The sequence below is a fragment of the Amphiura filiformis genome, chromosome 8 (genome assembly GCF_039555335.1).
Source record: "Amphiura filiformis chromosome 8, Afil_fr2py, whole genome shotgun sequence".
Lineage (NCBI taxonomy): Eukaryota > Metazoa > Echinodermata > Ophiuroidea > Amphilepidida > Amphiuridae > Amphiura > Amphiura filiformis.
Window position 1 is genome coordinate 66,136,543 of NC_092635.1, and position 15,549 is coordinate 66,152,091.

Here is a 15,549-nt window from a genome sequence, read left to right on the forward strand (position 1 = left end):
CAACATGACCGCCCATTATTATGCAAATAACATGGCAGATGACCTTTAAGCCTAAATTATATATTTTTAATTGCGCTTATATTAGGAGTCATACCATGAAACACGACCCTCATTGACCCCAACATGACACTGATGAATCTCAAACGGAAGCATTTAAACAAGGTTTATATAACGTCACTTTATTGACAGTCAATATTCAACGCATGAACCAATACAAATGTTACCTGCATTACGAATTTCACCAAAACTAAACTCTTTATTTTACATAGAATTAATACAAGGCACCTAGAATATATCATCAATTATTACTTAAAAACACAAGTTTAATGTCACAGAACAAAAAAAACCCCACACAAATCCACTTATAAGGTAACGATTAGTATCGATTATCAAATCGGCGAATCCGATTTTATGATTAAAGAAATAGATCGCTTTGTTCTTATACATAGGTACATATTACTATTACCTGATACCGCCCATATCTAATAATGTTTATGACAAAATGAAAGACACATTTTTGTCTCTAAACCACATAACTTTAACTAAGAGCACATTTTACCACATTAAAGAACGTCGTTATGTACCAACACACCCCCACCAACCGCTAGACAGTAGACATACACCCCCACTGACATCCATCCACATACACCGGCCATACCCACAGCCATTCTAGTTGACGTTGTTATGCCTGCTCTGTATAAAAGTACACTGTGAGCCTACCCACTATTAACACCCTTTTTGGCGACTGGAATGGAAAGAAGGGAGAAATAAAGAGAGAAAACGAGCACATACGTTTTTGGCTCTGGTGGGATTCGAACCCGAGACCCCTTGCATGCCAAACACCTAGACACGGATCTTCGCTGCCAGGGCCAGCAAATTCGTACCCATATATCATTTAGGGTGATTGCGTCATCACATCCCATGGGATGCACGCACGCGCCGTGAGGTTGTTTGTAGTGCTTTGTAGTACTCAGGCTTGTTAGGATTAAAGCAATAATGTATGATTAGATCACAATGATGCTCTCATTTTTTCGAGTTTCTATTTTTTGCACGATTCGGCAATTCCCCATAGAGTTCCAGAGTTAAGCGGCTAAGTGTTTTTTCCATTTATTTTACCTCTTTATTTCGGCTTAAAATAATCAGATAACCTCCTTTTGGCAAAGAATAACAAAATTAAAATTAAAAAGTAGTTGGGAATGCAAGAGGGCCAAGTTTGCACACCCTGTAGGATGTAATGACACCAATGGCGCTAAGTGTGTCAATTACCAAATTTGTGACGTTTCCAAAATCAAAAAGTGATTCAAGAGCGCGTAAGGGTCAATCAAAGTTCAATATGAATAATAAAACTAAATAAGCAACCTAGTAAATTAGCTGATCGAAATATAATACCTATTTGCCATTTTATAGGTAAAATTTAGAATCCGCGTGTTAACAATAAATTGTCATTTAAATAAGTAGCATGGCTTGCCACGCATATTGTTCACTACCATCGGCGACACATTTACAGGACACTTTCATGACTAATTAATATTTCAGTGACTAAAACATTTCGGTAAATCCGGCAAGCCTTAGATTTAATCCTTATTTCGTCAAGCTGATGCCCACTTAGTTACTGCGAAATTCAACGTATGCAGTGGCTTTCGAGATGTTCCAAAATGGTCTTTATGCTTGAATCTGGTTCTACCAGTATCAGTAACAAACTGGTGTTTGTCACTATGCACAGGTTACTAGCTACATGTTAAGACTGCCAACATATCCAGACGGTTCACAGAAACTCTCGCACATACACCCCACACACGCATCTCTATTAGATTGTCACTCCCACAGAAAAGTTTTACCTTCATACATAACTGTACTTTAACAGTTCCACAAAATGACAAATAATATTACAGAATCTGGTTGTACAGAATATAAAGCACTGTTTCCTATAATATTGGCAGTACAACGAAATAGATCATAACACATGTACAACAACCATTCAACAAGTCATATACAAAACAGACTTCAAGACAAAATATTCTCTAAATATCTTTTTTCCTAGAATTGTTTACAAGAAAGATTACTCTTATTTCTATATCTTCTTTGTGAACGAGCTGACCAAATAACTCTATATCTAGTTGAGCGATTAGAAAAATCATATTAGAAGGTATCTCGAATCTTGTTTTTTAGATATACAAGAAACAAATAAAGTCTGCACAAAAAGTAACTCAGCTGTAATAAATACGCCTATAGATTCAGAACAAATAATTGTTTTCACAATATTTCAAAATAGAGAAGGATGATTTATTTACAAGCATTTTGATACCCCATTCGTCAAACGTCGTTCAATATTAACAACACAGTAGTGCTTTTACAGAAAAATACCCGAATTTAAAAGTTGCAGTTTACAGCGATCAATGGTTATAATGCCAGCACTGTAAACACGTAAAGCTCTCCATTATCTTCGCCTTTACTTCAAATCAATACAAGTAACTGCAACTTTTAAATTGGGGTACTTTTCTTTCAAAACACTGCTGTATTGTCAATATTGAACAAAATTGGACAAATGGGGTATCAAAATGCGCGTAAATAAATCATCCTTCTTTTTATGTTGAAATATTGTGAAAAGAAATATTAGTTCTGAATCTATAGGTGTATATATAACAGCTGAGTTACTTTTTGTGCAGACTTTATATACTTAGCCAATACATATTTATGGGTTCCACATTTCTACTCACTATAATCAATCTATTTAACACGACTGTTTCCCTATTCATTGCGTCTCACACTTGATATTATTTGCCATCCACCTTAGGGACCGGCAGAAGTGCAAAAATGTACTTAGTATCGGAAACATCTACAATAACGACGATAGTGGATATCTGTTTTAGCGCGTGTTGCCTCCGGACGTTCCCAGCGGAAATATTACGCCATTGTTGTGGTTATTACTTTTGAAATGAAGTACAGAATGTAATGGACCGAAGTGAATTGCATCGGTTGAAAATGAAATTACTCTCTTAACAAAACAAAAGAGCTTGGATCACAAGGTTCAAAACCTAAAGACTCACTTCAATCGAATAGTAATGAAAATAATTGACCCAGAGAAATAGCCAAAAGTTGATTACAAAATCGAAAAACACGCCTTTTACATTATTTTTCATCATGAACCACTTCGATTATTATGACTGAATTTGACAGTCCAACGAGGCACTATTCTGGGGATTCGGTAGACTCATCCTTGTGCGCGACATTTAAGGGATGTGTATCCCGACAATCAAGTTTTTGGACATCAGAATATTGCCAGTGGTAATAAATCCTATAAGAGTGAGTTCTTAGCTATAAGGATTTTTTTGTTTACATCGTTAGTATACGGAAGAAGTATGTACCTCAATATCCCTACGATTCTACTTATTATTATAATTATGCAAAATAATTACGAAATCTCGACGTTGTGTCTGGAACCACCACCACCGCAACAATAAAAATATATAACGCCAAACTACAAAAATTCAATTTTTCAAAGGCGGTGATAGACAGACACAAGAGAACTCAAATCTAGTAGGTTTGTTGGAACAGATGACATTTAGCAGCTTCTGGAACCTCCTTTTGGCAAAGAATAACAAAATTAAAATTAAAAAGTAGTTGGGAATGCAAGAGGGCCAAGTTTGCACACCCTGTAGGATGTAATGACACCAATGGCGCTAAGTGTGTCAATTACCAAATTTGTGACGTTTCCAAAATCAAAAAGTGATTCAAGAGCGCGTAAGGGTCAATCAAAGTTCAATATGAATAATAAAACTAAATAAGCAACCTAGTAAATTAGCTGATCGAAATATAATACCTATTTGCCATTTTATAGGTAAAATTTAGAATCCGCGTGTTAACAATAAATTGTCATTTAAATAAGTAGCATGGCTTGCCACGCATATTGTTCACTACCATCGGCGACACATTTACAGGACACTTTCATGACTAATTAATATTTCAGTGACTAAAACATTTCGGTAAATCCGGCAAGCCTTAGATTTAATCCTTATTTCGTCAAGCTGATGCCCACTTAGTTACTGCGAAATTCAACGTATGCAGTGGCTTTCGAGATGTTCCAAAATGGTCTTTATGCTTGAATCTGGTTCTACCAGTATCAGTAACAAACTGGTGTTTGTCACTATGCACAGGTTACTAGCTACATGTTAAGACTGCCAACATATCCAGACGGTTCACAGAAACTCTCGCACATACACCCCACACACGCATCTCTATTAGATTGTCACTCCCACAGAAAAGTTTTACCTTCATACATAACTGTACTTTAACAGTTCCACAAAATGACAAATAATATTACAGAATCTGGTTGTACAGAATATAAAGCACTGTTTCCTATAATATTGGCAGTACAACGAAATAGATCATAACACATGTACAACAACCATTCAACAAGTCATATACAAAACAGACTTCAAGACAAAATATTCTCTAAATATCTTTTTCCTAGAATTGTTTACAAGAAAGATTACTCTTATTTCTATATCTTCTTTGTGAACGAGCTGACCAAATAACTCTATATCTAGTTGAGCGATTAGAAAAATCATATTAGAAGGTATCTCGAATCTTGTTTTTAGATATACAAGAAACAAATAAAGTCTGCACAAAAAGTAACTCAGCTGTAATAAATACGCCTATAGATTCAGAACAAATAATTGTTTTCACAATATTTCAAAATAGAGAGAAGGATGATTTATTTACAAGCATTTTGATACCCCATTCGTCAAACGTCGTTCAATATTAACAACACAGTAGTGCTTTTACAGAAAAATACCCGAATTTAAAAGTTGCAGTTTACAGCGATCAATGGTTATAATGCCAGCACTGTAAACACGTAAAGCTCTCCATTATCTTCGCCTTTACTTCAAATCAATACAAGTAACTGCAACTTTTAAATTGGGGTACTTTTCTTTCAAAACACTGCTGTATTGTCAATATTGAACAAAATTGGAAACATGGGGTATCAAAATACGCGTAAATAAATCATCCTTCTTTTTATGTTGAAATATTGTGAAAAGAAATATTAGTTCTGAATCTATAGGTGTATATATAACAGCTGAGTTACTTTTTGTGCAGACTTTATATACTTAGCCAATACATATTTATGGGTTCCACATTTCTACTCACTATAATCAATCTATTTAACACGACTGTTTCCCTATTCATTGCGTCTCACACTTGATATTATTTGCCATCCACCTTAGGGACCGGCAGAAGTGCAAAAATGTACTTAGTATCGGAAACATCTACAATAACGACGATAGTGGATATCTGTTTTAGCGCGTGTTGCCTCCGGACGTTCCCAGCGGAAATATTACGCCATTGTTGTGGTTATTACTTTTGAAATGAAGTACAGAATGTAATGGACCGAAGTGAATTGCATCGGTTGAAAATGAAATTACTCTCTTAACAAAACAAAAGAGCTTGGATCACAAGGTTCAAAACCTAAAGACTCACTTCAATCGAATAGTAATGAAAATAATTGACCCAGAGAAATAGCCAAAAGTTGATTACAAAATCGAAAAACACGCCTTTTACATTATTTTTCATCATGAACCACTTCGATTATTATGACTGAATTTGACAGTCCAACGAGGCACTATTCTGGGGATTCGGTAGACTCATCCTTGTGCGCGACATTTAAGGGGATGTGTATCCCGACAATCAAGTTTTTTGGACATCAGAATATTGCCAGTGGTAATAAATCCTATAAGAGTGAGTTCTTAGCTATAAGGATTTTTTTGTTTACATCGTTAGTATACGGAAGAAGTATGTACCTCAATATCCCTACGATTCTACTTATTATTATAATTATGCAAAATAATTACGAAATCTCGACGTTGTGTCTGGAACCACCACCACCGCAACAATAAAAATATATAACGCCAAACTACAAAAATTCAATTTTTCAAAGGCGGTGATAGACAGACACAAGAGAACTCAAATCTAGTAGGTTTGTTGGAACAGATGACATTTAGCAGCTTCTGGAAAATGTCAAGAGTCTGAGAACAATTACAATAATCCTATGTGATGTGATCAAGCAAAATCAGTCGGAAGTCGGAAATATAGATTTAGCCAAACTTAGCCAAATTCAGATATAGCCAAACAAAAAAATCTTCCAATGGGTTTTCTGCAAAATGTAGCTTCACGAATTATTGATGCATCACATAGAAAACTGAAAATTATGCCCGACTTCAGATTTTGTTTGACCACACCACATATCTGAATTTACCCTAGCCCCCAGCTCTCGACCATGGACTCTCAACAATTAACAAAGGAATACAATGAAATCTATTTGTTTTTCAAAACAAAATGTAATATATACAATAATTACAATTAAAATGGCTGTTCTGTGGGTGAATAGTGTTAAACGATAATTTATAAAATGACATTGTGACCTTAGCTTAACAGGCACCAAATAATTGGAGAATAGCTGTCGGGACGCTTAATTTCTTTTTGCAATCATTATGGGCCACAACCCCTACCCCTTAGGGTTATGGTTCTAAGGGCCAGGTTTAAGGGTTAGGGTAAGGGTTGAAACGTATGGCGGTTCATTATGGTTGCAAAAAATAAATACGCATCAGGGACCTTCCTCTACTTTCACTATCAACGCCGCCACTACATTATAAATGAATTCGACAAATGACGAGCTTATTTCCAAACCGTGTTTAGTCCACTATCCCATGTTTCTGATTTCCCTGTCTGATATTGCAATGTGTTGTGATGCTAGGTATTTCAGTTGGATGCACCATAACAAATCAAACAGTGGATGGACGCACAGTAACAATACTGTGTGAGGCTTTTGTTTCCCAAATGAGAACAATAGCCTGCATATTGTTATGCAGCATTGTTATGGTAAATAATAGCTTGTTGATGGTACTAATGTCAAACTTGTCAAAGTAAGTGTGATGCATCTCACAAGTAAATGAGACAGATGGGGTTGTGGAAATAAGCTCATCAAAATACCAATCTTTGGAATATCGATTTGTATCACCAAACCTATTATCAGTTAGATGACATGCAAACCACGTACTTATATACCGTATCCGATTATAAAGCACACTTTTATTAATTTAATGGTTTGATACAGATGTCTATTTGTCTTATCAAACTGAACATATCAGACATATTATTACCAATTACACAATTAATAACGGTTATGGAATATAAAACAAATATATTTTACGATATAATCGTATTAAATTGTGCTTACTTCAACGAAATGTATTTAAACTACCAAGCTTGAATAGCGAATGGTAAACAATTACTAATAATAGTTTATAAGGTTCATTCACCATTACATAAAATATGAAACTGATCTAATATTCTGAGTAGTTTCAGGTTTAAAATTCAAAATATACCTGCCAAATACATAACTATATCAAGTATATCATATTGCCATCTACATGTAGATGACACTTATACGGTAATGTAGTTTTTCAAATACGTTTTCCATAGGCTTCAAAATCAAAAGTCCACGTTTTGAGATAATTTTTTCAAAATATCAAAAGCTATCTCAAGAGCCAGTGAACTAATACTGGGCTTTTTTGAACTCATTCTAATGCATTTCTCATGCTGATTCCAAATATGGTCATGAAAATGTTCAATTCTAATTTTTAAAGGGAGTTTAAAATACCGTGAAGGTTCGCCTAATGGCACACATGGGCTCCTTTGTCTTGGGGTAAATTTCATGTACAAATAGAGAGCTCCCATTAATAATTACGTACGTACCCGTACTCGCTGGTTGGATTTTTACAGGAAGGCACTTTTACTTTGTGCCTAAAACTCAAGTTATGTCAAGGAAGCCCATAGCGCAGTTAGATGAATCTTTACGGTATGTGCTGAACAGCACCTATTCTCGTATTAAAGTCAAGGAATCAAGCATAGTAAACTGGCCTCAAAAAGAAACTTATAATTTTCTTTTGCTGGGTTCCAATTTTTCGCCTGTACATGACCAAAAATTACACACAGGATTACTTCAATACTCTACTCTAAACACATGTCAGTAACCAAGCAGTTGTCCAACTGACACAACAGTAAAATGCACTGACACGGAACGAACAGCTTCCAGGACCACATTCACAGGCGAATAATTGGAACGCAGCAAACCCAGAATGTGGTCCAGGAAGGTGTTCCATCGCAGTGCATTTTACTGTTGTGTCAGTTGGACACCTGCTTGGTTACTGACATGTGTTTAGAGTAGAGTATTGAAGTAATCCTGTGTGTAGTTTTTGTTCATTTTTATAGACAGGATTTTAAGATATGACCTTTATGAAGTTTCTTTTTGAGGCAGAGGAGGCTTAAAGGCATTCCTACAATGCACTGTGATTAGGAAATTTGATCAATATAACCTAATTTTAAAGGCAAAGTCCCCATTGCCACACACACAAAATGGTAATTTTAAAACTGCAGCCAACGAGCTAATAGTTGAGACTTATGACTGATATATGATTTTCTTGCAGGAAACATGCATATTGTCCCACTGCATTAATTTTATTCATAAGTCTCAATGTTTTGAATGTTAAATATTAGGATGAAAACACCAGATATTTGCACACAATCCCAAATGCAAGGTATAGTCAACTGTGCCACATGTGTACAAAAGCCAGACATAACAAGGTCAGAAACCCCATTGGGTTGTGGGAATGTCTTTAAACATCCTCTGTGTTTGAGGCCAGTTTATTATCTGTTAATTTGATTATCTTTCATATCCACTTGTATGCTATGAAGCATCGTATCACTGTTACCACGATCACATGGACAAAAACAAAAACAATTATATTGTATTTCCAGAGTCTGGATACCAATATCGATAATGTTTACGGTAATTAAAACCTATAGTATAAACTCAAGCTTGAAAATAACATCTTATAATATCATCACAAAGTCTTGACCAACGAATTTGCGCCTGCACGTACTTTATGTATATAGCTAAACTTTTTTATATTTTTTTTTCTAAAAACAAACATATAGATTGTGGCACATGCAAGACCTAAACTGCAAAATAACTTCTCGAAAAACTATCTATAAAAATATGCTGCTTTAAAGAGTTCGTCGCAGTAGTGTTCAAGAAACATGAACCACAGACGGACACCATAATGGTGGTCAGCAACCCTCATAGTATCTATAATTGACTAATTACACCTCAACGCACCAACACATCTTTGATATTACACATCCACTTGTCCACATTTACATACAATAACGTTACAAACGAGTAATCCCAGTCTGTTCATTCAACTTTGGTAATGTATCTATAGATTTGTTGCAACATTATATGGCGGGAAAATGTTAGTAGAACCGGTCTTTGCCCCCTTCTTCCCTTTGAGCATTTGTCTTCGACGATTGAATGTCAATGTCCTTAAAAAGTTCCTTTTGAAGTTTTCATTCAAGAACACGTAGACAATAGGATTATTAAAACTATTACTGAAGCCAACTAGTTGTACAATGGCTAACATAAGACGGTTATGTCCACTGTCAAGCAAATGGGTGAAATCTCGAAACACGTTGACTATATGGTAGGGGAGCCAAGAGGATGCGAAGAGAACCACCACTATGATTAACATTTTGGTTGCTTTTTTCTTGTACCGAAGTGAGCAGGCACTGCTAGCTTTAGATCTTGGCATGTCACCTGGTGTGACAGCTTTACGTACCCACAATTGATTGGCTATCCGCAGATACAGAACAACCATCGTCGTTAATGGGATTACATAGAGAAGCACAACTAGAAATAAGGTAAAGTTTTGCTTGTGTGTTTTCTTCGTCCACTGCTCTTCACAAAACCTATAGGTTCTTAACACTACAACATCTGCAAGTGTGTCGTGGTGCTCTATTACCTGGGTTACAACAAGGAGAGGTGATACTAGGCACATAGATAGAAACCATAATACTCCGACTACGTACAAAGCTTTACGAGGGTTTTTGATCATTCGTGCACGAAGTGGATAACAAATAGCGTGATGGCGTTCCAGCGCTATCACTAACAAAGTTAATGTACTTTCTACTATCGCCACCATAGCAATATAATTCAAGGCTTTGCACAGAAATGGTCCTAATACCCAATCGATGGTCAAAGTGTCTACTAATGTAAACGGTACACATAATAAAACAATAAGAAGATCGCTAATTGCCAGTGAAAAGATAAACATGTTGATGACAGTTCTCATGCTACGCCTTCGCGTTATGACTATAACTACTAGAGAGTTGCCAATTAAAGCCAAGACGAAAACGATAATGTAGGCGACGATGAGAAGGGTAACAGCTAATGTTGGCAGTACTACGAGAGGAGGTATACCTAGAATGGTTAGCACTTGTTCCTTTTCAAGGCATTCGGTGAATGTCATGTTAGTCCTGTTGGTACAGAGCATCACCAGAAGTTCCTCCAGTGACATATCGCTGAAGATTGTACTATCACTGATTGTACTATTATCCATCTTGGAGTTGTTGACTTGAAAATATGCCTTTTCGTCAAATCTGCAAAACACAATTAATATAAAATAAGAATAACATATATTGATATTACAATAATAATTAAATATATTAATAAATCACTTATCTTAATTAAATCAGTAATATGATATTACATAGCACATATTTAGCACCTTAGGGTTAAAATGATTTTACCATTTTCATGTTTCATTAAAGCAGACAGGTGCATTATTCAATTAAATTAATTTAAGCTTTATCATAACAACTGAATCACATCGATAATGGGTAATTGTTTGATGGGGATGCCGAATAAAACGTATGATGCCACGTCTTAGCCCTCATCCCCCAATTTATATAGTGTTAAAGTAGAGATTTTGCCGTAAGAAAGTCGATAGTATTGTCGAAATCCCAGTGAAATTTTAGACCTGAAACGTTGTGTTTAGATGTTGTGAACGAACAAATATGATAGCAATATCACCTTGATGATTACTACACATACTGTGTCTATGGGTCATTGTGAAATACGCTTTTGCTACTACTATCAAAACCGCTAGCGTAATTTAACTCAAAACTTGAGAATCAAATTATTTTGGTATGGACCTGAATTATGAGGTAAAAACACAATATAAAATATAAAAAAATTTCCCCACACCATTTCGAAAAATCACAGCCTTAGAAAAACTAAGGAGCCTTTTATAATGAAGCAAGTCCCTAAAACGTTCAACGACAATCCTGATGTTATCGGGTTTGTTTTAAATTAAGCTGAACCCTCATGTATCTTCATTAAAGCAACGGGAATGTTAACACAAGCTAGTGCATGATGAAGTCGTTTTATGGTTGAGTACAAGTGCTAGAGCTGCGATTCAAAACGAGACGATCAGTTACAAATGAAACTATCAACAGGGGTATTGAATTCACAGCTTTCTAGGAAAGTGTTAAATTTGACTTAATTTGAAGTCTAGAAAGGTATTCGAATTCACACTTAAGTCTATTGCAAATCTGCAATAATCTCGATGAACATACCAAAAAAAAAAAACCATCGAATTCCAAATTATCACATTTCTTCTTTGAGGCCCTTAATGCTCTTACAAAAAAGTATAACCACATCAAGACCCAATTACGTAGCCCCCTGTATACAAGCATATTATAGCCCAAGGCAATTCACACTTTATTCTGAAGCAAAAATATCGGGAGGGATAATAAGTAGGGAGTGACGGTGATTATTACAAAGATAATCTACGCTATCAGCGTATATCATCTGAAACATTATTATCACATGAGCCTTGTAAGATTTAATCATTGTCTTAATTTATAACATGACAGCAGTCTGCTTCAATTATTATTGTTTTCCTATTTTGAGGCCAACAAATCCAAATATGTTAAATGTATTTGACAACCCAATATATGACTGAAAAATGATTGTCACTAACAGTATTGTCACTACAGTATGATTGTCACTCGTAGTATCATTTCTACTTAGACCCCGAAGCGGGATATTCTTCAGTGATCTTTTATTTGTCCTGTTTTTATATTTTTGCCAGTTTAGATGTTGGTGTAAGTTGTCATAATTCGGTCGATTCACAATATAATGCACCTCCAGCGGTAGCTGAGGAAAGGCCAAAATACGCAGTGCATCCTGGGAAAATGTCGACATCCAAAGCCCGGGTAATACGAATACAACACAAGAACATGTCATAGTGTTTTTAAATGTCAATATTATATTGTTACACGCGAATGTTCACTAAACAGCACTTTACAATAATATGTAGTAGATCCATTTTCGATCTATTGATCACCCGGAATCCTTCGTGGAGCTGTTTTCAGCATTATTATTATCACACTCGCATACAAATCCAAATGTGCCTAGGAAGGCGATGTCGACTCTGGAGGTCAACAATTGGACTAGCAAGAGCAGCCGTTGGCGGCGCATTGTATTGTGAATCGCGAGAATTAAACTAAATCACAATATGCAACTTGTCACAGATGTAAAAGTCCCATTCAGTAATCCCACCAAAATATAAAATAAAATAAAATTGTCTATAAATCCCTTAAAAGTGAAGAATAAGTCGTTAAAATTGTTCTTTTGAAATGAAAAATTTGGACAGGAAAACAAGGGAAACGGCATTATTGACAAAGTGGAAGCCCCATTCAAATACATGTAGCTAATTTATATACTGTCAGTATATAAATTACAGATTCATGTAAAATGTTGTCTTTCATACACGGCTTTCGGCTGAACTACTGGTAGACTATGTTAGCACATCTATGACAATGATAAAGGGGCCAAAATATGAATTTTGATGCTTTTTACGATCGTCTAGATGACCAAATCACTGAATGGGCCTTTAACATCCGAAGCTTAAACCCTAAAGAAAACATAGTACCTTAAAGGTACCTTAAACGGAAAGGAAGGTGACATTAGAGGGCCCGTTAAAGGTAAATAAATTATGGCATCTTTTCTTTGCTTTATTATACGGGCCAACTAATCTCTCCTTTCTTTGTTTTTTATGGGCCCCTTAAGGTATCTCTTCTTTGCTTTTCAGAGGTCCACGACAGGGGCTCATTGACGGGCTCATTGAGGTATCTTTTCTTTGCTTTTTACATGCCCATTGAGGTCTCTTTCTTCTTTTTATGGACCCACTACGGTCTCTTTTTTTGCCTTTTATTGGTCCAAAAGGTTTCCTTTCGTTGATCTTTTCACGTCCCGACTCTAAATTGCAACGGTTAATGTAGTTGTGAACAAATGGTTGAACCGTTTGTTGCACTCTCTTGATGCTACGTACTTTGAAAAAAAAACTGTGTACGTGCAGTGCTTATATGATATAATCACCAACAAATGGCCATATGGGTCAAAATTAGTCTTTTGGTGAAGAGCTCTTTATACAAATTACACCATGTATTTTTGGGACAACTATGTGTTAGAGCACTAACACGTAGTTGTCCCGAAAGTATGCGTTTGTATTTTCGGGACAATTATGTGTTAGTGCAATATAAATAGCCAAGAAATTACTTTTACCAATTACGAGTCCTTTTTCAAAAGACAATTGACATCAATGGCTGTTTTATTGGATTTATATTGTCATTATAGGCACTGTATGTACACAGGTTTATTCAAAGTACGTAGCATTAAGACGTGAAACAAACGATTCAACCATTTGTTCAAAACTCATTAGCAGTGTATGCAGAGTTTGTATGTGTGTTTGTATTATCATTGACATTTTAAAGCATAATACCATATCAATAAACCGCTGGTCGGGCTACAGCTAGTTAAAAAAAATCTTTTCTGATAAGCATTTGATAGAGATTGTAATTTTATGACATTGAAGGCACCTGTGTGCATTTTATGCATCTTTGCAGACTTTTTAATCGTTTTTGCATTCTGATTTAACATAATACCGTTAGCGTCAGAACCAGGTGTGCACATTAATTGAGTTGTAACTTTTTATAAACATCTATCGTATGAAAATAAAAAAATAAAATGACATTAAAAATATGACTGTAAAATATCGAGTTATATTAACTTTAAAGGAGCATTTCGTGATCCGCAGCCTCATCCCCCACTTTTATCAAAAAAAGTTGAGATTTTTATATTACAGGAAAGCTCTGGCTACAAAATGTGTATGTACAAAAGATTTCTTGCAGATTAATTCGTTTAGCAACAATGTCGACTAATTTGAATCACGCTCGGGTACACCAGAACGAAATTACAACACAGTGGCCTATGGAGACTTGCACTACACATAATCATGCATAACTCGCAAACGCAAAATCGGAATCAACTGAAAATTTTGGAATAAGCTTTTTTAATGGATATCTACTGAAAAATGTCATAAGAAGAAGATGCTAGGATCACAAAATACTCCTTTAAAAGGAAATATAATTATACCCCACTGGATATATACACCCCTCGACACCCCGCCAAGTACCCACACGCAGCCTGCTTATTAGGCGTTGAGACAAAAATAACTAAAACATTGCATTTGCCAACATGTATACATGGTATAGAACGCTACAGCGACCATAAAATGTCGAGTTTTATAAACCAGCGTTGAGTTCAAAACGATTACGTTGAGATTGTAACCAACGCTGAGTTTGTAACGCCCAGTTTGTTTTTCGCGTCCAGATTTTTAAACGTCAAAAAGCGCCCTCTATAATTTCTCAATGTTATCCTTTCATAAAACTCGACGTGTAATGGCCGCTGTAGCGTTCCATAAAGTGCAGTGTCCTTTCCCCTTAAAATAGCCCCTAAAGCAAGGTTGCAAACCCTCACCTTATTTGAGTAGGAAGTCTGTAGTCTATAATGTATTAATTCTGACATTTATTGAAGTCATGAATCAAGAATTTGTTCAAGAATATGAAACTCTAGCAAGAGAAATTAAAGGGGCGTCAGCTTTGATTAGATATTGAAGTCATCATGTTTCTAGTATGCTCTTCCGTATTTTGTAGTGCATATTGTTGTGGGGAGCATCTTGACGCCTTCAAGGGTGGGTAAGATAAATAAACTCAATAAATTACAGGGTTAAGTAATATCAAGGGTCCATAAAAATTGGGTTGGCACATAATAATGATTGCATTCATATTCACACAATATAAACAAATAACATTATTGATACTTTATGACACAAAACGTCGACAATAACACATTTTATATAATACATTAAGTTGGATCTTGTCAAACGATAATCAGCACGATTGTACTGAATTATGTTAGGGGGTGTAGGGATTAGGGGTGCGGATTTGTATAAATGCACTAATGTGGTGATTAGTTGTTTGGTTATCAAAAACTTCCTTCACCCAATGGAATTTGGGGAGCTGCACAGATAATTGGTGGATGTTACAATCTTAGTGGGGATATGTTTGCGCCGCTGACCTAGTTGATGCGATCTGATTGTGATGATTCACTATGGCAGCGAAATTACAGCGAGTCCTCTAAGATCTGGAGAAAAGGCGCTATATAAATCTACAATTGAATTTAATTAAATTAATTAACATGCTAAAATAATATTTAAAACCTATATAAGTGTTTGCAAATCTAAATGACCCAATTTCTTTGGTCAAAAACTCCCAAAAGCTCTTATTTGTTCTTTTTGTTGTGTTTGA

General features: G+C 35.6%; 1 protein-coding gene across 1 annotated transcript in view; it reads right to left on the bottom strand.

The window, feature by feature from the left end:
* Positions 1-9,062: 9,062 nt before the first annotated feature.
* LOC140159373 (QRFP-like peptide receptor) overlaps positions 9,063-15,549 on the bottom strand; it is a 214,301-nt gene continuing 207,814 nt past the window's right edge. Inside the window, exon 4 of the mRNA XM_072182823.1 lies at positions 9,063-10,494. Coding sequence (XP_072038924.1) covers positions 9,276-10,454 — 1,179 coding nt within the window. The 5' untranslated portion in view covers positions 10,455-10,494 and the 3' untranslated portion in view covers positions 9,063-9,275. The remainder of the gene's footprint in view (positions 10,495-15,549) is intronic.